At 38.6% G+C, this 24,202-nt stretch overlaps 1 protein-coding gene across 5 annotated transcripts in view; it reads left to right on the forward strand.

The window, feature by feature from the left end:
- Window positions 1–24,202, forward strand: part of cadpsa (Ca2+-dependent activator protein for secretion a) — a 94,999-nt gene that overhangs the window by 18,334 nt on the left and 52,463 nt on the right. For all 5 annotated transcript variants that reach the window (XM_015030516.1, XM_015030515.1, XM_015030518.1 and 2 more), the window contains exons 7-16: window positions 56–167; window positions 257–393; window positions 2,176–2,242; window positions 9,857–9,965; window positions 11,507–11,719; window positions 16,185–16,321; window positions 16,851–17,038; window positions 22,203–22,304; window positions 22,410–22,473; window positions 23,315–23,438. In XM_015030516.1, the coding sequence (XP_014886002.1) occupies window positions 56–167; window positions 257–393; window positions 2,176–2,242; window positions 9,857–9,965; window positions 11,507–11,719; window positions 16,185–16,321; window positions 16,851–17,038; window positions 22,203–22,304; window positions 22,410–22,473; window positions 23,315–23,438 (1,253 nt within the window). The remainder of the gene's footprint in view (window positions 1–55; window positions 168–256; window positions 394–2,175; window positions 2,243–9,856; window positions 9,966–11,506; window positions 11,720–16,184; window positions 16,322–16,850; window positions 17,039–22,202; window positions 22,305–22,409; window positions 22,474–23,314; window positions 23,439–24,202) is intronic.

Consider the following 24,202-nt stretch of genomic DNA (forward strand, 5'->3'; position numbering starts at 1 on the left):
GAGATCCACCGTTTACCGCACAGACTTTACTTAATACATCTGTTCTTGTTCGTAGTTGGGGAACCCAAGGTGACTTCACCACCACCCAGCCTCTGCCTGCTGTGAAGGTGAAGCTGTTCACTGAGAGCACAGGAGTGCTGGCTTTGGAGGATAAGGAGCTCGGAAGGGTGGGAGAACATTTCAAGCACTGGATTCATTTTTGATTCCTCTCACACAGTGTGTCTGACTCGCAGCGTTTGCATGTGGCTGTTTCCAGGTTGTGCTTCACCCGACTCCCAACAGTCCCAAACAGTGTGAGCTCCATAAGATGGCAGTGTCTAAAGGCTGCCCAGACGAGCTCAAGATAAAACTAGCCATCCGCATGGATAAGCCACAGAACATGAAGCATTGTGGGTAAGTGGCAGTCGGGTTCTTTGTGTTGATGCCCTCCATCGGTGCGATCAATTTAAAGCATTTGTCGCGTCTGTCAGATTTCCATCTAAATACTTAAAAAGAACTCTTCTGTGATTGGAGTTCTGGACTTTCTGTCCCTTTCATTTGGAAAAGTAGATTTTGGAAACCAGTTCTCATGTCTGCATAAGTTCAGACTGTTTATTTTGATGATTTATGTCATTCAAGAGCAGTCGGTAGGAGTGTTCAGTATTGACAAAAATATATCAGGGGTATTTTCCCCCCACTTTTGTGTCTTATAATTGAAAATATTTAGCTGTGAGCTCATATCACAAAGACTTCATTTTATTGCAATAAAGGTTATAGTAAAAGATTAATCATTTACCTTTCATATGGATGATAATTAATATCAATTTATTGACATTCACCTAAAAGGTCATATTTATTACTATAATTTATCACATGTATTTCTTTAACCGTTTAAAACAGTAAACAGAATATTGTCTTGAATCAACACACAGTAACCCCCGGCAACCCTGCAACGATAAGCAGATTTAGATAACTGATAAATTATATTTGAACCCCAAAAAATGAGTGGAACCACTCAGATTTTAGATTAAATGTGTTTCTGATAGGAAATGAAGCAGCCATCTCTCCCAGGATGAACAGTGGGAGCAGTTTTGGGGAAAAAAAGGTGTTTCTTAAAAATTATTAATGCCCTTCTCAACAAATCATAGAAAACCTTACATTGATATAACAATCAAACAATTTTTGAAATTGCTCATCAGCTTCTACATGTTTCCAAAAGATGACGTTTGCTTCCCTCTTGTGGTCACCGATTGGTACGAGGATGATAGTTGGTACATTTAAAAGTGAACACCTGTAGCTCAGTGTTTTTACAACATGGATAGAATTATATATGTAATGTTTGCTACAGTTGTTATGTAATTATTTTGGGGCACTTTTATGATTCTTGTAAGATTTACAGCCATTTTCCAAACTGGTTGTCTGTTTGGAACCAGAACACAAAGATACAGGGCTGTCATGTTTAGCTAGCTCATGTTCAACCAACTTCCCAGCCTTTCTGCCAACAGATTTATTTTCTTAGTCATTTCTACTTGTTTCATCGAACAAACAGGAACAGAAGTATCATCCTCTTGGCTGGTGCAGATTGGCGTTTCATAATCTATTTATTTAATCTGTTGGAATCTTTTTTCTTCCTGTTTAGCTGGTGGTGGATGTTCTTTGTTTTTGGACGTAAGCGCAATTTCATTCGACTGACCTCTCACAGTTTAGTCCCAAACACTGAGTTCTCTTGTTTCACTTTGCTCTAGTTTAGATAGCTATTTTTAAAGAATTTTACTTTGAATGTATTGATTTTTTTTTGCTGCCTTTTAATCTCTTATATTGATTAGTCTAACATGGTTTTTGAATAACTTTCTTCTGAAGGATAATTATTCCTCTCTAATCTAGTTTGGTGGCAGCAGGTGTATAATAAATTAACTTGTAGTTTTACTATATATCAAATCTTTTGTAATAAAAAATTTACAATCTACTGTTAGAAAAATGTTGGGTTTGTAAGAGGCCCTGTATCTCCTTGCAGTGGCAGTATTCTGCCAGAAGAGGTCAGTGTTTGCACTAGTATTTTCACCTTGGTGCATTGAATCTGTGTTGAACGTTGATAGCAGTATAAACTAACGCCAAAACAGCATCACAAAAAAATTACTGTGAAGCATTCTGTTAAATTCATTCTTTGTTAAAATAACATCCTTTTTTCCCCCACAGGTATCTTTGGGCTATTGGCAAAAATGTGTGGAAAAGATGGAAGAAGAGATTCTTTGTCTTGGTACAGGTAGGCATATTTATTTATTTTAGAAAATAAAATATGAAAACAAAAAATATTATTATTATTATTATTATTATTAGTATTATTATTATTGTACTTAAAATATTTGAAAGAAGATTTTGAAAGCTTCATCTCCAAATCATGAACACTGTCGAGGTCCTGATAAAAATGATATTTGATACTGATAAAAACTGACGACATATGAAGATTTCTTCTGCTTGTTGTCGCGGGGGCTGTTGAGGCAATTTGCTGCTTCCTGGTTACGACCAACTAATTAGCACTGAAGTTTTTGCGCAATTTAAATTGCAGCCACACTGTAGTCTGATCATTACTCCCATTTAATCGGCTACAGCAGACAAAACGTTTGATTAAGAAAAACTGGAAGCAAGTGTTTATTTAAAATAGGTGATGATTTCTTTTTTTTGTATCGTTTCATAGGTGAAGTAAAAAAACAAAATTTGCCCTCTAAACATGTCTTTAAAAAAGAAGAATTAACAAAGAAACAGGGATGCCTTTGACACGAGTGCCGCTTTATGCAAAGGAAATTTTTGCCAACCACATGTTGTGGCGCGCTGTGAGAAAGAGAGATGCAGCCAAGCTGTCTTCTTTTGGTTGTCAGATGAATGATGGAGAGGTCAAGCAGGCTTTTGTCAGGAGATAGTTGTGGGGAGGAGAGGGGGCGGAAGGGTGTGGGAGATGAGGTGGTGGAGGCCATTTCCTGGTGGCTCCGCGTTGGGAGGTGGGCAGCAGGCAGCAGAGAAGGGGGTGGGCGGCAGTAGGCCTGTCTCCTATGCGTTAGGAAGGATATGTCTCAGAGCTACAAGTTGACAGGGGATTGACAAAGTCGAGTGAACACTAGCTGGTCTAACACTTGGAGCTACAAAAGCCTGAGCACCGCCAACTTGAAGCCTCTCACTTGCTCGCAGCTAAATATATAGCAAGTGACAAATACTGGTCAATAGACTGCACACTCATGTGTATGTGTTTGTTTTTATGTCTGTCTTTCGATGTGCATGAAGTTTGAACGGCGACACAAAGACCGGCGTGTGTTTGTTGGGTTGCTGTGTTACAGAGCTAACGACTCAGCGGATATTCTTTTGGCCACCAAAAATCCAGAGCTTTATTGATTGCACAATTTGTTTGATTCAAATGGGTTAACCTTATAAAAACGTTCAACTCTGACAAAGGCAATATTCATTGTTAAAATATCACAGGTAATTTCCTTACATTTTTTTTCTTTTTAGCTATTTCTAACAGTAGTAAGGTTCATGATGTTGTCTGTTGCATATGCTATTTATTTTTTACATGTCCAGTGTAAAAAAACTAAACAAAACAAGGTGAAGCCAAACTGATTAGCTTTCACAAGTGGAGCATTACGGCCTTCGTTGCAGAGTTCCTTGTGATATATTTACAAAAAATTTTATTAGAAATTGCATTGGGTTTATTTCAAATGAAATGGACAAGGAGACGGAAAAGGGGTCAAAAATAAAATGGAGAAAATGTTTAAATGAAAAAGAGAAGATAAGAACAGAAGAGAGAAAAGAAAGAAGGATATAAAGAATAGAAAGTAACACTGTAGAAGTCTGCTTCTACACCTGCAGAAAGAGAGGGATAAAAACAGAGAACTGAGAAACCATATGTGTATATTTAACAATACCAACACCATCACTGAACCTGTGATGAATTAGTACATGATACTAATTCATAGAAGATGTATTTAGTGATGAACACTGCCCAACAAAGTGTCTCTGTAAACCTTAGAATCCAGACAACTCTTTGTGTGTGTACGTGTGTGTGAGCACGCTTGTGTTTATAATATTTCTCCATGACAACATTCTATAATGGGTGTGAAGAACCACAAACTGGGCCCCTAGGACTCAAGGTATCCTGGTAAAACCAGCTCATTTTCTATGCTTTGCTTTGTACAGAAGGTTTGGACTTTTGGACTTGGCTGCTGAGAAACAATTGCTTCCTGGAGTCGTGGACTGTGTTTAAGTTTTACATTTTTCCCAGTTGCTAACATTTATCAGTGATGTATGTAATGCCTCAGTTCAACAATTTGAATCTGACCAGAAGTTGCTGGCTCTTCTGTGAAGAGAGAAGTGCCGATCTGAACGAGGCGTCTGTTAATGTTAATTCAATATTTGGAAGAATGACCAATGTTGAATGACCGAACGGCTTCGGCTTCGTTCAGTTCCTCCTCTGGCATTGCTAAAACTACAGTAAAACAGCAGAAAATCAACGTCATCGTTCACAGTTTCTCCTTCTGGTCACTGATTAGCCTGGTTGAAATTGTACTGGAGGAATCCAAGTTAATCAGAGAAAGCCTAGACTGTGCTGTAAGCGAGATTTGAATTGAATGGAATAGCACAGGAAGATGATGTCAGGCTAGACCCAAGGAAGGCATTGGGAAAATTGGAGTCACAGACATACAGAGGTCCCCTGGAGCACGGGGGTCCCTGGAGGATCACTGCAGGGACATCTGCCAACCCCACACAGAAGGGAGCAAAGGAGAACTCCTGGGGAGGCACACAGCACCCACGGCCTCTACTGCTCTTCTAGCAGCTTACACTAGCACTGTCACAAGGTGTTCTATACACCGAACCCGAGTGTGACCACAGGTGGCTCTGAGCTGGGGGCCAGTGCAGCAGGAGAAGCAGTGAAGGAACGCTGGCGTAGCCAACCAAACACCTGATATCCCACCAATCCCACACCACAGACCCACCGGTGCCCAACCATGCTCAAAATCCAAACGACCCCCAGAGAATCAAAGCACCAGGCCCAGCTACAGCTGACCCACTGGACCCAATGCCCAACCGCAGTCCAGCCCTCCCATCACCTGACCTGCTTCTCATCCCAGCCTACAACCCCAAATCACAGAGAATGGTGGTGTGAAAAGACCCCAAGACTTTCTCCGCCCGCTAAAAAATGGAGTTGTTGCATGTTGTTATATAGTGAATTTAAAACAGGAGAGGTAGGGGGGGGCACCTCAATATAAAAATGACCACCAGGGGAGTCAACTGTATTTAAGGGCAGCATTTCCTCTCCTACATCTTGACCAACCAACGTTCTTCAAATGTTTGGTTGGTGGGGGACTTCCTGCATTTTAGTAGCAGCTCTTTGCTTCGCAGCCCCTGGTGATGTTTGCTCTGTCTGTACTGCGACTAAAAATGTTTCTTCACATTTGATTTAGTATTTTGGAGCTTGGTAGTTTGCAATGTTGGTTGGTTTGTTAGATTAGTGCAGTACTAGAATACTTCTATGCATTTGTCAAAAGTTGATTTTGTAACAGTAGAAAAAGAAAAAAAAGACAGTAAAAAAGGTTTATGATAAATATTCCATGTTATTTGACAAAAGCCTAAAAACATTTTAAATGCAGCAAAAACAACTGTTGTTGTTCAATGCAAACTTTTAAGTTGTTCAACATGGTCGAACCTTTATAATTCTCCTCTAACTACAACAACAAACACAACAAAGAGAAAACCGGTCAAAGAACAACATGCTTAAAAAACATCAAGGTAGTGGAATATGTTTATTTATGTGCAAGATCTCAATCTATTCTTTCCAGACACATAAGATGAGATGATGATGATGATGTGATATGTTCCCTAAGTCAGAAGACTTGGCTCTTATACATGGAAGTCCTTATTTGAAGTGATTGTGGGTTGGAGTTTCAGATCCAGGAAGTAAACACAATTGTTTTTGTTCATAAACCTGTTGCTTGACATCTTTTTATGAGTGAAAATTAATTATCATTATGGGTTTCAATTGTTTTGAACCTTCATAGACTCCCCAAGTATAGCAGTGTTAGTGATGTTTAAGACGGGAACATTTTGCCTGAAATTTCTCACAATAAAATTAGATGTTGCTAAAGAGGAAAAGCTTTTTATGCTATACTTTACAGTAAAACATTAAGAGATCATAAAAACAATTATGTTAACATTGAAATACCCTTAAATGTATCAGAGGAACTACTCCTTATGTTCTAATTCTTCATCTTCATTTTAGCTGACTGACAGCTGAGCGAGTGTGAGTGGGAAAAGCAGACTGACAGGAAATTGTGTGTTTTAGGGTGGGTGGGTGGTGGTAGTGGGGGAATGAGAGAGTGGGGGGGGGAGTGGCAGAGTAGTTTAGATTTGCCTCTGTGGGGTCCTGGAGGCCAAGGAGCTGCTGCAGAGTTAGTCCAGCTTCTTCCATGATGGCCTTAGGTGTCATCAGTACTGTCTTAGGGAATCTCAGTTGTCACCAGCACAAGGGAAACCCAACATATAACCAGCCACCCCGTCCCCCACCTAACTTTGCACACACACTCGCTACCACGCGAACACACAAACAGAGTGTGGCAGGAGCAAGAGTGAGAGCTGCCACTCGTGGCAGTAGTCACGGCAACAGCAGCCGACCGGCCACGCTCGCCGGTTCTTGACGATAGTCTGGCGTGACTGGCAAACTGCACTAATGTCAACTGATTCAATAAAAAAAAAAAAAAAAAAAAACATCATCCTTGTATTTACAGCCAACAGATTGCAGTGATTTTCTTGTATCTAGTTTGAACCAATTAAAATGCAGTTCAAGTGTCAGATATCAGTTCATAAACGGGTTCCTTTTTAACAAAACCAGTGAACTGTATCAAATTTTCCCTTTGCTGAAATCCCTCTAGCTACGTAACCGTTGAAAGGTTTTGGATTGAAACAACTGACTTTTACAGGAAAAACCCTCCAGGATGTTTGGGCTCAGGACGGGACTGAGTGGATATTCAGGGAAGGATTTATATCCATTTATATCAGTTTGTCGTTGAAATTTGTGTTTGAGGCGTACATATGTGAGTAAAGCGGCTGGGGCACAAAGCTAGCATATTTAAAAAAAAATTATAAACTAAATGCAATTACAGGTGGAAAATCATTTTCTATATTCTTTTTGTAGTTGTTACACAAATAATGGTTAATCCCTGCTGTTGGGAAAATAGAATATATCAAACTTAACTTTTACTGTAAATGTAGTGTTTATTAGCTGGTATTGCAAATAGCTAAAATAATATGGCACTCCAAAAATACCACTTTGCATTTCAACATTTTTTTAGTTTGTCACTCATGTAAAGTTAAAATCGATTGCCATGATACTGCTGGTATGACATTAGGCAATTATTAATTATGCATAGCAGGTATGTTACACACATAGAGTAGCTTAGGAATGACAGAGCATCTGATGTTGTAGTTAGTATGGGGGGTCCCCAAATAAAAATCTGAATAGGGTCCTAAAAATGCTTGGACCAGCCCTGTGTTCAGTCCTCAGCAATTTTAAAGGAAATATATTTTAGTTGTGGCTTAAATTTTCAGGTTGAACACAAGCAGCAGACTACAGGAGAAGCTCCAAGTCAACGAAGGAACACATTTTTCTTCTGAAGGAGTTCATAGTTTGTCTAGGGAATGACCCCTCACACATCTTCTCACAAACCCAGAACACAGCCAAATTCTGGAAGAATCAATGACATTAGCTTCATCCCCATACTGTAATGATATTAGTTTCAGGATATTAGTTTCTTTATTTGCTTCTGTTTGCACTCACATTGTGTGCTTTTCTGCTGATTTTCTTTATTTCCTGCTGGGAAATAAAGGTGGAAGCTGTACTAACTTTGCTACTAAAATGTCTTCAAGGGTCAGTGTTATGTAAACACACCTGCAGTGTTGCCTTGATTTTATCCATCCATGTTTGAGAACTCCTCGAATCTCCCGTGGCAACCATTCAGCTGTGCAAAATGTCTGGGTGCAGCGAGGCTCAGCTCCTTATTGGAGCTGCAGTTTCCAAGTTCATTTCCCCATGACTCCACCACTCAGCTCCGTCAGACTAGCCAGCAGGAATTAGCAAACACCTGGTGGAGCTGCACATCTGCTGAGCTCATTGTAGGAGCTGCTTCTCAGTGCAACACTGGTAAAATCTTGGTTAAAGGGTTAATAAAGGAGCACTGCACCAAGAGCAGGAGGTATTAGCAATGAAGGGGTCCAATTTCAAGGTGTTAAATTGAGAAATATATTCTCTTTTAAGTCATATTTGATATATGGTATTTACTTAACAATTGAAATTAACATAATTATTTGACTGTGCTATAAAATGGCACAATGTAAAAAACACATAATATTGTGCCTTAAATAATTAAGGTGCAATAGATGACTCAGTTTCTTAAAGTTCAACGCAGGGGTCGCATCAAATGGAATATTTTTCATCATCGACAGTTGTTTTAAAATGTGACGAAAAAATTCTGAAGGCCATGTGTGACTGTCAGGGATTACAATTCACACACTTGACCACTTGCTGAAATTTTTTTAGCAAATAATTCATACCTTCAGTGCTACTGGGTCATTTTATTGTTCATATTACTGGAGCCACATTGGTAATTTTAATGTCGTTGTTAATGTATTGTGTTTCTTTTTGTGGCTCCATGTGGTAATTTAAAGATGGATTGAGTTTTACGTTAGTCTTTGTAGACTCTACAAAACAACTTGGTAGAAAAAAAAAATCACTTCTTAACATGTGTTACATCTTCACTGTTTCTTTTCTTTCTATGTAGAAGTCACCAGAAATACTAATTCTCCATTTTAAATAAGTAATAACATTGTGTTTTAATATTTCAACTTGTTTTGTAGTATTTATCTTTATATAAAATGCATGTCTGCTCTGCATGGAGGGGTGGATTTAAAGGAGCTAACTATTTCTACACATCTACGTTTAGTAGGCTGGTAAGTTAACTTATTTAGTTGGTAAAACCAGCTTTGTAAAGTTTTCATCGCTTTCATTAAAAATAAATAAAAAGGCTCGGGCTGCTGATCTTTGCTTCCAAACCTCCAAAGCTTTCATTAACACTATTACATGGTATGCCTTACCCCGTATCTGTCACCTCAGACTTCAGGCAATTCCTAATTTAAAATAAAAAAAAGTAAAAAAAAAAAAAAATCTGTAATAACCTCATACACAAGTGCCAACCTGTTAACGCCACCGCCACACCCTGTAGGAACACATTCACACGTGTATTATTTCTAACACTGCAAGAAACACATGTTTTCATATCTGTGTCATTCATACAGTACCGTGCAAGATGATACCCTAAAAACAAACGTGGGGCTGTGTGGTAAAATAATACCATAATAATAGATCACACTGTAAGGCAGATTTAGAAATACTTAGAATTTGTCACTTCAATAAAATCATAGATCCAAGGTTATAATGGGGGAAAATGTCTTGTTATAAGTGAAATAATCTGCCAGTGGAACCAGTATTTTTTTCATCAATATTAAGGAGCTATTGAGTTAAAACAAGCTCTGATATCTTGTTGAAAAGTTACTTGTAAGTTAGTTTTGTCTTATTTCAAGTGTTCTGAGATATTTGTATTAGAAACCAGAGAAAAAATACGTAAGACTTTGCATCTTACCAGTAAGATTTAACATGAGTATGTTACAATCATCGTTTTAAAAAAATGAAATAAATATTTGTGAATATTCTGTCTTGTTTGTCCTTTGCTTTCACTATTGTTATATGTGATTGGGTAATTATATAGCATAATGGTGTTCTGGCCTGTGAATCAGGCTGACTGCTAAGAGACCATGTCCTCTGTGTGTTTAACTGGTGCAGGTGAGCCAGTACACCTTTGCGATGTGCAGCTACAGAGAGAAGAAGGCCGAGCCGGTGGAGCTTCTGCAGCTGGACGGCTACACTGTGGACTACACTGACCCTCAGCCAGGTGAGACGAGCCAAGACCAACCAACAGTTAGACGGGGTGCTGCTGTAATTACAACAATAATAATAATAATAATAATAATAATAAAACATACATGTAGTTAAAAAAAATCTATAATAATATGCAGCACCAACTGGAACCCTGCATTGCTCTGTATCAACACATGCACTGCTCTTTCAATTTAAACTGTCTGAAAACAGGGGGCGTCTGCTGAGGTGTAAAAGAAAGCTGATTTTAAAAGCGTTAAAAGAACATAATTATTAGGTTTTCTACTAAAAACATATTAAATAAAAATAATTACATGGTACAGAACTAATGAAAATGGATGCTAGCCTTTCTAGTGTTTTTCTTTAATTACAGTTCAGATATGCGATGCTGGGAAGTTAGCTCTGTTGACGGCACAAACTGAAAGTAGAATAGGGGTTGTATCTTCAGACGGGTCTGTTTCACTGTTTCTGTCATGTTTTGCACCTGAAACTGTTTGCACTGATATTTGAACAGCACTAAATATTCTCCAATATTGACCTTGGATTATTTCTGGTAAGAAAAAAACAGCTGTTCTATATGTTGTTTGGTGGGAGCATCATCTCCCTCTTTGTCTGATTACTTGTGTTATTTGGATATGACATGTGATGCAGGCCTGCTTTTATTCAGTGCTTAGCGTGTGATTGTCTTAAGCTAGCTTTGTGAAAATAAAACAAAGTTGCAAAAATAATGTTAATACCATACTAGCTTCTGTGTATGTTATTATACAGCTGTGATCCAACCCCTCCTACTCTGTCTTATTTCATGTTTTCTGCTGGAAATTAAAGTAAATTAAAGTATAATTGGTGTTTGAGCTATTAAAATTGGCAGGTCTAAGTGTTTTATGAGGTGGTCTCAAGTATTAATGGATATTGGCTAACAACGGGCCGCTGTTTTCTCTGACCTCCACCGTTCACTGTAATGCTCTAATGACGAGCATTTCTGAACAGATTTCTGTTTAATATGACTAGGCCTGTCACAGCAACTAATAAATCAATCACATGATAATTTAAACCAAGCTTAATAATTTACATTTGCATGATTTTCTCTCTTTCTACCAAAAACTGGATGATAAAAGTCTTCAGTCTGGCGTTTTGGTCTCAACTAGCCACTTAGTTTGAAGAACAGTTTTGTTTACAGAGATTTCATAATTCATTTTATTTGTTGTTTCTGTTGTTTTGTTTATTTATTATGGATATTTAAAATGTTTTCCAGTTGTTAAATGTTCATTAGAGTTTACAGTTTATTGATCTTTGACAATGTGTTCCTGCATTATTATCATGTACTCTGATATTATTTGACAATGGTCTCAAAACATCATTATCATTTATCGCAATAATGTCTGGAACAATGTATCGTCCGGCAAAATTTCTTTTCTTGACAGACCTAAATATGACCTTTACCAGTCTTATTTCAGGTTTGTATAACACATACCCATGCTTAGTTTTTGCAGTGACAAAACCAACTGTTATACGAATAACGTTGCTGCCACCTTCTGAGTGCCTCTGGCCATGTTTCAGGTCTGGAAGGCGGCCGGACGTTCTTCAACGCTGTGAAAGAGGGCGACACTGTGATATTTGCCAGCGACGACGAGCAGGACCGCATCTTATGGGTGCAGGCCATGTACAGGGCCACCGGCCAGTCCCACAAGCCGGTGCCCCCCACCCAGGTCCAGAAGCTGAATTCCAGGAGCGGCACTGCCCCGCAACTCGATGCGCCCATATCCCAGTTCTGTAAGTTTTTTTTTTTTTTTTTGAGTTAAAAACATTCCGCGTTGAGTCAGAGCAAATATGGCTTTATTTGGCTCTGTTCTCACCTTTTTATTGGTACTTGTTTGTGCCGTGTGGTAGATACTTCATCAATGTCAAACAGGAAACGGGATTCAGCAAATGTTACACATGGAACAGTGATGAGGGGGGCCAGAGGGGATGTTTTAAATTTTTTTTCGTAATGGTCCAAAGAGTATACACATAAAAGAGAAATAAAAGCAGGTCGGCTTATGAAGAAATACTCCTGCATTTGCATAAGTGAATTTATTGAGAGAGCTGTTTTTGACACAACCCCTGGAGTCCCACTGAGACCCAGCAGCTGGTAATTACTAAGTTAAAAGTGCCAGGTCATGAATAATACAGTGTGGCTGCCACACAATTAAATTGGGCAGCATTCGCTCAATGTTACCAAATAACTGCGTGTCAGTTCGCACATGCATCAGTGCAATAATATAAGATTGCGTCGCCTCTGACACCCGGCCGCCGACTTCCCCACCAAACACTAAAACATTGCAACAACAAAGAAAACTCTGAAAGCTTCGCTGTGCACATGTGAAATTGAGCTTTACAGTTTCCGTTTCCTACATTGACAGTTTTGCTTTGACACTTCAGAAGAAGATTACAGCTGTACTGTAGCTTTTATGACAATAAGGAAAGTAGTTGTTTTGCTGCAGTGTTTCACTGATTTATGTAAAGACCATGGAAATAATCACATTTTGTTGGCTTTCGAAATGTTGAGTAATAAAAATCCAACATTTACTTTCAGAATGTATAGATAGATGTCACTCAGTATGAATACATTGGGTAACAAGAGTAAAATCTGAATGTCATAAACATTTATTGTTTATAGTGTTATTGCTGACAGACTATAATCTCGCTGTATGATTGACCAGGGAATATTGTCCAGTCATTCAGTTTATACTGCACATTTCAACAACAAGGCAGCTCAAAATGCTTTACATGACATAAATATAACAGAATAAACAGACAAACAAAAACATTACTTTGAAGTGGCAAAGTAAAGAGAAGTAATGGAATTACAATCCGGACCAGAATTAATCTGTCGATCTATGTTTCTCTGAATCTTGCTGGGACATTAATCCTTTAACCCCAGAAATGTTCTTCAGGTGGAGGACAGACCAGAAGGCTGGCTTTGTAACTGCCTCTCTGTGTCTCTGAATGTTCAGTCTGTAGTCTGAGCACCGAAACCGGACTGAACAACATCAAATCCATCCATGTTGAAACGTCCACTGATGAGGATTCAGGCGGTGTTGCACCGGTCAGACGGTGAAGCTTTCAGTCTTAGTAAACATCTGCTAGACCTTTGAGCCGTTTTTGAAGGAATCTAAGCAGAAACCAGAACGTCTGTTCACACTTTCCGCTAATGGACCATGAAGTTGTTGGAGGTTTTGTGAGAAGCTTGTGGAACATTAACCAGATTCATTTTGACCATTTAGACTAACCTTTTCTACTGTCATAACTGAACAACCTGAGATTTCTTTTACTTTTCCGTGATTTGAGTGGTCCATCAAAAGAAAAAAAAAAAAAGAAAAAAAGCAAGCCAGACTTTAAATAGCACAGAATGTTTGTGATTGACCAAAGCCAAGTCCGGGACACAGCCCCTCAGTTTGTCTTAGTCGGATCTATAAATGAATATCACCAATCAATCATTGCCAGGGCCATCCTTCTCCAGCCCAGACGGACGGGGGTGACTAATGTCACTGCATGTTACTGTCCAGCCCTCCCGCCTCCACTCCCGCTCACTCACATCAAATAGACCTGACAGCCCACCAGCTACAAACCAAAGGGGCACCACAATGTCACCTTTTTTGATTTTTAGGGGGGCGGGGAGGGTAACGGGGTGGGGTGCAGCGACTTGTTTAGGGGACAAAATCAGCTTCCAGCTCATTGTTTTGCTTGTTGACTGACAGCTGGGGTGTTTTCGATAAGCAGTGAAGAGGACGTTGGCTGACAAATCTCCTATTGCCGTGTAGCTAAGTATAACCTCTGCTCACATCGACCCTCGGTGTGCGTCGACTGATGGGGGAGAGCCTGTGTCCGCTATCCGTTCAGGACTAAATTTAAACAGGGTCCACCAACTAAAACTTTCTGGCTTTGTCACCGTCGCTTTGGACAAACAGGGAAGTATCCAACAGAGCCCTGATGACAATATAAAAAAAGCTTAATAGAGTCCAGCGGATTTGAATAATGAACTGATCCTGACTGTTGTTTGGTAATCAGGATCAATTGGGGTAAAAAAAAAAGATTTGACTGTAAGTCAATCTATAGGATTAGACTGAATTGACTTTTCTGTTTTTGTTTTAATTCAATGCAAAGGAGTGTTGTGGATTGACTCTATATAAATAATTGGATAATAATTGAATTGGGCTTTATGCAGCTCTATTACTCTTCAATATTATCAACATGATCCTTTTGGTGTTCTTCTGATTATGGTATGTCTTTAAGGATAAGCTTGGATGTCTTTAATTAAGGTTCTGTTGAGAGATCATGTGCACTTAGTTTCCTGCCACTTTTATTAGGTTTATTTTAAAGAAGGAAAAGGAAATATCAGGAGGTCATTTTCACAAGATATAGAGAGATATTACAAATGTGTATATGTAAATTGAGGCTAATGTGTATGTGTGTGGGGGGGGTATGGATGCATATATTTAGGTATATGTAAACCCTTATAAAATGGAAAATTAATTAACCTATGTTTATTTATTTATTTATTTAATAATGAGGGTCCATCTGAAAATATTGTATGAATTTACGGGGTAGGAGTTCTTAAGTTTCTTACTTCTTCTTTCTGCTATTCGAGCATGTTAAGATTATTGTGAAGCAAAAAATATGTATTTTTCTCTCCTTGTTCATGTATGTGGTTCTATACTTCTATCATGTTCGAAACCAAAATAAAATAAAAAATAAAGCAAAATGTATTTTACACTAATTTTCACTGTTTCAAACAAGTTGAGTCTGAAATAATATCCCAGCAGTTTAGACAAACAACATTTTCATAGGACTTGGAACCGCTGCTATATTTGCATGTGGTGGATCTTCTGCGTTGATCCATCTGGAACATTTACTGCAATGTGTCAGAACAGAGTATTAACTGTCTGGGACAAAAGACAAAAGCAAATGATGTGACGATTTTAAAATGAAGAAAACAAATGTTTTAAAATTTCAGATTGTTTTAGAGTTGTTTTCAGGTGATATGAATGTATCCAGGCCCACATTGTCTGTACAAACCCACTCTGCTCTGGAATGAAAAGTCCAGTTTTAGTAAGCTGTTGTTGCACAGCCGGCTGTCAGTGCCTGTAATCCTTCAGGTCCTCACAGGTCCGGTCTTCTCGGTCTTGCGGACTTGTGCATTGTTGACATCAGCCATGCAGTGAAGCAGCATGCCAGCAGCACAGCGGCAGCAGCTGTGGTCCCCTCCCACCCGCCGCCTGCGTCCAGCACTTGGAATGTGTTCCGCTGATGCAGAGGATTTGTCCAATGTGAAGTCAGAACCTTCGTTTTGCATTGAAACTGAATATGTGGGGATTTCAAAAATGACAGTTTCCTCCTGAAATCCTGAATGTCTTTCTGCCTGATTTGTCCAAACTAGTGATACTCATAGGAAACCTACAGTAGAATCAATATGGGTCGCATAAATGATTGAAACGTTAAGACGTCGTCTGAGCGATCCAGGTTAATACTGAGACTGTGTTTGATATGAAAAGTAAAGCTAGATGAGGATAACTTTGGTCCGTTTCACTTAAGATGAGTCAGAAAATAAATCTTTAGAACTGATAGCCCTGATTAGTCCTTCATAGTTACAAAAGCTTTTACTCCACGGGTGCACAAATTTATTGGCCAGCCAATTTATTGGTGCCGATTTCCTTAATTTCGGGAGATCGGTGATCGGCTGATACTTACATGTGAAGCCAATCTTATCCTCCGATCTCATCTACCTCAGCAAAGGTCTAAAAATCAACTGCTGTCCTCTTCTGCTCTCCCCTGAGAGGTTTGACTGTTAGCCCAACCCACCAGGTCATGTCTGCTAGTTTGAGTTAACAATAGTCACTCCACTGTTGCCAACTCTGCAACTTCCTTGCTCCATTTAGCGACATTTCAGACAAAAAGAATTATCAGTCAAAACTGGAATCAGCAGGTCAGGTTTTTTATAAAGATCGGCTGCAGTCGGTACAGTTCTATTTCACCCAGTGTAATAAAACAGAGTTTTTACAATAAATGCGAAAACAGCTTTTATTGTTATTTTTGATCTATTTATAAAACTATGGTTCCCGACGTCATTGATGATTGTGTTGAAGCATGATAATCTAGATGCTTTATTTTGCCAGCTTCTGACATTTGTCATCTCTTCCTGTTTCTTTCTTCCTGTCAATTTGCTCATCCGACGGTTTCGTTGTGAAATCGCACTCAGACGCTGACCGGGCCCAAAAGCACGGCATGGATGAGTTCATCTCGGCCAACCCGTGTAACTTTGACCACGCCTCCCTGTTTGAGTTAGTGCAACGCCTCACCTTGGACCACAGACTAAATGACTCCTATTCCTGTCTGGTAAGGAAAACTGTTTTTCAGGCTTTTGGATTCTGTTGAATGGGCAAAAAAAAGGTAGTAAACCAAAGTAGGACGGGGTAAATCAGGTCTCATTATTAAAGTTTAAGATTGAACCTCAGCCTGTCAGGACAATAGATTGGAATAGATTAAAGAGAAATCGTATGTGTGTGTGCATGTGTGTGTGGGGCGGGGAGATGAGACATTAATAATTCAATTAAATTCATGATTTACTTCTCATGTTTCAAAACATTCATGCCAAAATGGAAGTATTAAGGTGATGTAAAAAAAAAGACGACTATCCATACCTTCTAAACTGAAAACAAAACAAAAAAATGTTTTCAGTTAAGAAGGTTAATTTTTTACATTTCAGTGGAATATCATCACATGTAGTAAGTGGTCTCCTAAAAGCAGCAGCTTAGCTTGGACATTTTCAGGCCCACTTGCCCCTCCAGAGGTCATAAAGAAGTGCTGTGTGTGTGTGTGTGTGGGTGTGTGTGTGCATGTGCGTGGTGTGTGTGTTTCCCCACAGGGTTGGTTCAGTCCCGGCCAGGTGTTTGTCTTGGATGAATATTGTGCCCGCTATGGAGTCAGAGGCTGCCATCGGCACTTATGTTACCTTAGTGATCTGCTGGAGAGGGCCGAGAATGGAGCCATGATTGACCCCACGCTGCTTCACTACAGCTATGCTTTCTGTGCCTCCCACGTACATGGAAACAGGTAAAGATCAAACTGCCTGCAGGTGGGTTTTTTTTTTTCCCTCTAGTGCTACAAATTGATTCTGGAAAAATGAATTATCCTAGTGGTATCTTTAAAAAAAAAAAAAAAAAAAGCGCTTGACCACATCCCAAAAAATCTGGAGTAAAAAGTCGGACTGAAAAGCTTCCACAGCAGAGCTCTGGTTGTTTCTTTAACAACTGAATGCTTTATTAAACAATCTCATGATTTCTGTTCAAAATCACGAGAACAAATTTGATTTTTTTTTTATTAGAAAAATTGCTAGTATTGTTGATTGTAATGAAATTTAATGAGGGTTTTGAGTTTCGGTTCTTTTTAAAATACACCGTCCGCGACAGACTGGCGACCTGTCCAGGGTGACCTCGCCTCTCTCCCGGAACGTTAGCTGGAGATAGGCACCAGCAACCCTCCCGACCCCACTAGGGTGTAAAGAAAATGGATGGATGGATGAATGGATAAAATACACCGTTCCTATTTTGAACACAACTTTATATGCATATTATGTCATTTCTTGCATCTGCTTTCATATTTCTATTTTTAAGTCTTTGTTTTTTACATTTTGTTGTTCTGTTTTGCCTGCATGCTCACCTCTGTGCTTTATCTTGTCTCTTCTCTCCCACCACATTTACAAAATGACTTCCCTTTCACCGTACCCTGAACCCTTAACCGCTTCCTCTTAACCGCACTTAGTCAACGTGTGTCTGAATTAATAAACCGGCCGATATGTCAGGCCGAACTCGAACACGCTCTGATCCCCTCCACCCCCTCCGCCCCCGACGCCCCCACTCAAACTGTAAAAAGAGAGCTCAAAATTATGGAGTTCATAAAGAAAAAGGACTTCAGAGCCGCGGTTCTCTCAGGACCTGGAAGGTAAGTGGCTTCATCATGCAGAGGCTACTTTACATAACCGGAGTCAAGTCCCAAATGTTGTTTTGTTGCTGTAGATTAACATAGATGGCATACAAGGCAAATGTAAAAATTCAAATTTGAGAGGAATAAATATTAACCAGTTCAAGCTCAAACAAATGGGAAGAGGTAAACATGTCTGGCAAAATGTATTCACACCCCTAGAACTTCTTTCAGATTATAGTCGGAACTTTAATGTATTTTGTTTTTGATTATAAGATAGAAAAGCACATATTATGAATCGGAAATATGCAGTTTTTTTCTTTTCTTTTCTTTCTTCTCTCTCTCTCTTTCACAAATATCTGAAAAGTGCAGCTTGCATTTGTGTTCAGCTCCTTCAGTTTCTTCTGACAGTAATGACTTCCACCGGGTTTCATTTTGGGGGTGTTAAACTGAAAGGGTTAAATAGTTATGAATGCGACACTTCAGATTTATTTTTTTCTTTTGGAAAAAACATCAACAACCATCCTAGTACTGTTTTTAAAATGTTTTTTCTACCTCACAGTTGCTGGATTAGATAGTCTATCGCCCTCGTCCTGATTTGTTCGCAAACCTATTGATGTTTTGACATTAAAGACATAAATAGTCTTTAATGTCTACTTTTATTTATTTATCTTTAATTAATAAAGATAAATAAATAGAAACATAAATACACCATAAATACAAGGGCGTTTTACATTAAACCCATAGAACTTCCCTGTTTTACGTTAAAGACGTAAAACAGGGATGACATTTTCAACTCAAACCCAATTCTTCTGCTGCGCTCCATTTGGGGAAACTTCGGAGCTAAGTGGCGTATCTAAATAGAATCGATATTCAGCTGGACAAAAGTCAAATCCTGACACTTTAGCGGGGCCAGGGGGCCGGCCGAGTTCATCTCGGTGTGTGCCAGCACCTCCAGGCTCGGGTGAATGAGTAGTGGTGGTGAAATGCTATGTGTGCTCAGTAGCACACATAGCAGCGCTGGCAGCTGGGATACTGGGCCGTCACACATGACAGCCTGTCAACCTGTCACGTCCCGACCTCCAGGCACCGTCGCTGGACTTGGCAGAGCAGGTCTCTGCTTGACGCATGTAGAAGTGGACTTCAGTATGTGGCGTATGAATTCGAAATCAACAATTATGTAGGTAACGTCATAATACTCACATCCTTTACATTAAGTATAAATGGGTAGATGGATGGATAATCAATTGTCAACCAGTTAAATTTATTTGTAAAGTTCATTTCAGCAACAAGGCAGTTCGAAGTGAGTTACATCAGGGCTGTGAAACTCGTATTCATTTTGTGCCGAAGCAAGATCTTGAATGTTCTTAAAGGGCCAGTTATGCCAGAATGTAATGATAAAACATGTTTGAAAGGTAAAATATAAATAAATTCTTAAGTTTTTCATTCACTCCAGGATTTGTGATTTTTTTGCAGTTAAAAAGTGTTTGCGGTAGTAATTTAGAAATATTTGTGGTAAATTCGAGTTTTATGGTAAGACGAGTTTACTCGCCTTATCATTATGGATTACAACTTGACATTAAGTAAGAAATACTGCCAAATGCAGGTGGGAGTAAACCGTCACTTACATCCAATGTTTTTCACAATTTTTGCAAGAAATTGGCAATGAACTCACAATTATGGACTAGCGCAGAAATAAATGCACTCAGTTGTTGATTTGGCGTGAATTTCCACAATATTTCGCAAGAAAGTGGAGGGACTGTTTGATGCAATTTGGCAGTAAAAAGATAAAAACTGCTTTGTATTGATTGATAAAATAATATTTAGGCACAATGTTATCTCGATAGTTCCATTTATGTGTGCCTTTAGAGACTAGAGGGCCACATAAAGAGCAATGTTGGGCCGGATTTGGCCCCTGGGCCTTGAGTTTGACACATGTGCTTTACATCATAAATACACAAAAATACAAAGTCATAGAACATCGTTAAACATCAGAATGTTGGTCAGTGTTTCATTTATTATGTTTCAAAAGCAACTCTTAACAGGTGAGCTTTTAGTTTAAATGTAAAGGAACTCAGTGTTTCGGATGTTTTGCAGTTTTTCGGAAGCTTGTTCCAGATTTGTGTTGCATAGAAGCTGAATGCTGCTTCTCCATGTTTGGTTCTGGTTCTAGGGAATGCAGAACAGAACCAGAACCAGAAGACCTGAGAGATCTGCAAGGTTGCTATGACAACAGCATGATGATAAAACATGATGTTGCCTGCAGAGCAGTAAAATGCTAGCTTTATCTTTACCACTGATGGCTCACTTTCTCGCTGTCATCGTTTGAGCAGTGAGGTCAACAGGTCAGACAGAACACGAGGGGGAAGAAAACCAGAGCCCTGCAGGAGTTTAATTAGTGTGAAATCTCCTTCTCCTGTCTTTTATAGTGACAAGAAAGATGATTTTTATTTATTTATTTATTTATTTTCATCCTGATCCTGGAGACATTTTTATTTTGCTAATAACGTCCACTCGTTTTTTTTTATTTTATTTTTTTAATCCCCTTTCATATTGAACCAACATTATTCTCAGACTCTAAACAAAGCCCGGTGTTGAAAACGAGCGGACCTAACGATCTGGAAGATTTTAAGGAGCGGACCAAAAAGTGGCACCTCTCCGAGTCTTAATGCAGCTCCCTCGCAGCAGATACTTCCTCGTTGTCCACTGAAATGACATGTGAGGGAAGGGGGGTGTCATGTCCTCTGCTTCTCATCATACTGTCATTGCCAACAGTCCGACGCCTGCTCTGTCACATGCACTCTGCTCACAGCCCACTCAGACACAACCGTGTCACAAACGATAAACATGCTAGAAGACTTGTGGAAACTTTAGATTATGTTGCGCCAACTGATCTGTGTTAAAAAAATCATAAATGAGAAGAATACCATTCAGAACACAATGTTTCACAGACGTGTGTACGCTGCAAAACACTAAATCTTACCAAGTACTGTCTAGTGCAAATATTTTGGTACAAAACACTATCTTGCCAGAAACTTTTCAGTGAGCTATAGGAGCATATTTTAAGTTAATTATTTCTTAGTATTGATAAAAATAATATTCTAGTTCCACTGTCAGATTATGTCACTTTTAACATGTTGAAAAATGTCTTGTTGTAAGTGAAATAATCTGCCAAGCAACTAGCACTTTCTAATGGATATTAATGAATTATTGACTTAAAACAAGCTGTTGTACTTTGCTGAAAATGTACTTCTAAGTTAGTTTTTATTATTTTAAGTGTACTAAGATATTTGTACTAAAAATTAGACAAAAGCTACTTGCTAAGATGTTGTGTTTTTGAAGTGCATACCTTCACACACTATATGCCAGACGGCTGAGCGGGGATGTTTTTGTGGACAGATGTTTATATCTTGATAATATCTAGGAACTTTTATTTTAGTCAAAAGAAAAAGACTCAGTTTTACTGTGTCTTTAAAACTGTCTGTTTTAATAGTAAAGATTGTTTTCTGCAGCCACTCATAGGCAGAGAAGAATAAAGTAATTTTATACCACAGGTCATCCATTATAAGATCCAGACTTTATTTCCTGTGGATTACCTTCTCATAGAAAAAGTGTTTGGTCAATCTCAGCTGAAGTCCAATTACGAAAGAAACTTAGCAAACACCAGCAGTGGCCTCAGTAATTAAAACTAAACAATCAGCCTATCACAGATTTTTTCCTCTTGGATTTTCCTTTTTATTGTTAACATTTCAGAAAGCCATCGCCCCTCCCACACACACCTCCCTTTCCAATGCTGCATTTGCATAGAGCATCTGAGAAGAACATAACATAACCAATCATCTAACGTAATGTGTCGGAACTCCTCACATGCTGCTCCACATTGTTGAAGCAGCTCAGCATGAGCCTCCCCCTCTGGTCTCACGCCATCCACATGCTAGTTGGAGTCAGACCAAATTACTGCTGATCCTGTGACACTTTGCTTTTCCTGTCACTCTCAAATGTTCTCACCTTTCCTCTGCTTTGACTGTCAAGTTACAAAAAGAAATCAATTCAACTGTTTCTCTTTTTTTTTTTTCTGAATGGTTTCCCTGTGCTTGTTTGGTAGATTCTCCTGCTTTTCTGGTCTTTAGACATCTTTAGACTATCTACATTCTGTTAGTGGCAGATGAATGGATATTTTCTTGAAGCCTGAGCTGTTATATTCATGCTTCCTTTCTTGTGCGGTACATTAGGTTTAAGCCTTGTCGGTACTCTCTGTGGTCTACTCGTTGTCGTTCTCGTTGTAATCGTCTTTCAGACCCGATGGGATCGGCACGGTGACTGTGGAGGAAAAGGAGCGTTTTGAAGAAATCAAAGAGAGACTACGAGTGCTTCTGGAGAACCAGATTACACATTTCAGGTAAAAATCGGATCAAAGACAACATGTCAAGACTTTGAAAACGTTGAGAATATTTGAGATTTTGAAAATAATAATGATTAAAAAAGTAACTCATTCTTTTGTTAGATACTGTTTTCCATTTGGACGACCAGAGGGAGCACTGAAAGCAACTCTGTCCTTGCTTGAACGGGTACGTCATATTTTATAATCACTAACATTTTTGGTAAGACATATATATATATATATATATATATATATATATATATATATATATATATATATATATATATATATATATATAGCTTCTCTGTTCTCTAATTGTTTGTATATTTTGGCCATGTTGCTCTAATAGTTTTATTGTGCTCGTTTCTGACTCTTCTAGAAATTCTAGCTTTTTCCTTAGTTTTCCCAGTTCTGGAGTGTCTTTGGTTGTCTATATACAGAGTTCTGGAACATTCCACATCATGGAAAGAGTTGAGCTGCTAAAAGCTGAAAGAATGTTGAGAGTAAAATATTTTTTCTTTCTGGAAGACTAGAGCTATACAGACAGACAGAAACTTCAAAAATGATCATCCGTTGAATTGTTTTATATTTTTATCAGAACATATTTTCTGTGTTCAGAATTTCCCATTCATACTGCTGACCAGCATAAAATGTTAGATTTATAAGCTAAATAAATCAAGACAACACCACTGCTGTTTATTTGAACCACTTCACTATATTTTGACTCAAAGAACCATAATCTCACCTGCAACTATAACTTGTTTTAGACTCACGTGGGGATAGTTTTGTGGTTCTGTGTGTAGGATGGACCACTATTATTGTACATATTTGGATCAGAATAGAAAAAATGAATAAATAACCAGATGGAAACCCTCTAATGCAGTCAAACTTTCTTAGCAGGGGAGAATGTCATTACTTTAAAGAGCATTACTTTTGTAATTCAACTTTATTAACATGCATTTGCTTTGTATTTATGAGAAACATTTTTTTGACACATGTAACTATGTTGTAATCTTTATTTTGGGAAGGTTCTGATGAAAGATGTTGTGACACCAGTCCCACAAGAAGACGTCAAAGCTGTGATCAGGAAATGTCTGGAACAGGCTGCCATAGTCAACTACCAACGCCTGTCAGAGTACGCAAAACTGGAAGGTACGCTGAGGCTCCGTCGCTGTTTGTGTTGAAGTGACAATACAACACGAAAATGTTCTAACTGTTGTTGTAACGGTTCAAAAATAAGAGCTCAGAGTCCAAATCCTTCTTGATCGCAGAGGATGAGTTGACTGAACTCCAGTGATGATGTGGGAAGCCATGTCATCAACTGGTTCTGGTCCACTGGGTCAGTGCACTGATCTACCAGGACATTCTAGAGCTGTTCACGCTTCTTTAGTTAGTTTCATTAACAGACAATCCCTCTCTTTTTGAGGCCAAGAAATATAAATGTTAACTATTCAATACGAAAGTCTGCATTGAAGTAAAAATGCATTCAACACGGTTTCTTTGCTAACTGTATTCCTGCCTCTTTCAGCAGAATTGCATTCTGCCTGCATATCCCAGCTTGTTCGTTCTTATATCTAAAGTCCTTCTGCTAGTTTTCTCTGTCTCCTCTTTCTTCATTTGTATCTCTTTCATACTGTTTTCCTTTTAGTCTTTTTAGACCCAAACAGCGAAAGAGCTGCTAAAGCCTATATTGCAACTTGAATGTTTATTTTCTTTGTTTTTATATCAAAAAAGAATTGGCCATTTGGCTTAGGGTTGTCACAATAAATCAATGAATTGCATGATAAATAATAACTCCATAACTTTCATTTGCTTTATTTTATTCTCCTTTTTTTTTCTTTTTTTTTTTTTTTTTTTTTTTTAAAAACTTTATAAGAAGAGTTATTCTTTCGGGGTTTTTTTATTTAATTTATTTT

Source organism: Poecilia latipinna, unplaced genomic scaffold (assembly GCF_001443285.1).
Source record: "Poecilia latipinna isolate Pla-1442-1.1 unplaced genomic scaffold, P_latipinna-1.0 Scaffold185, whole genome shotgun sequence".
Lineage (NCBI taxonomy): Eukaryota > Metazoa > Chordata > Actinopteri > Cyprinodontiformes > Poeciliidae > Poecilia > Poecilia latipinna.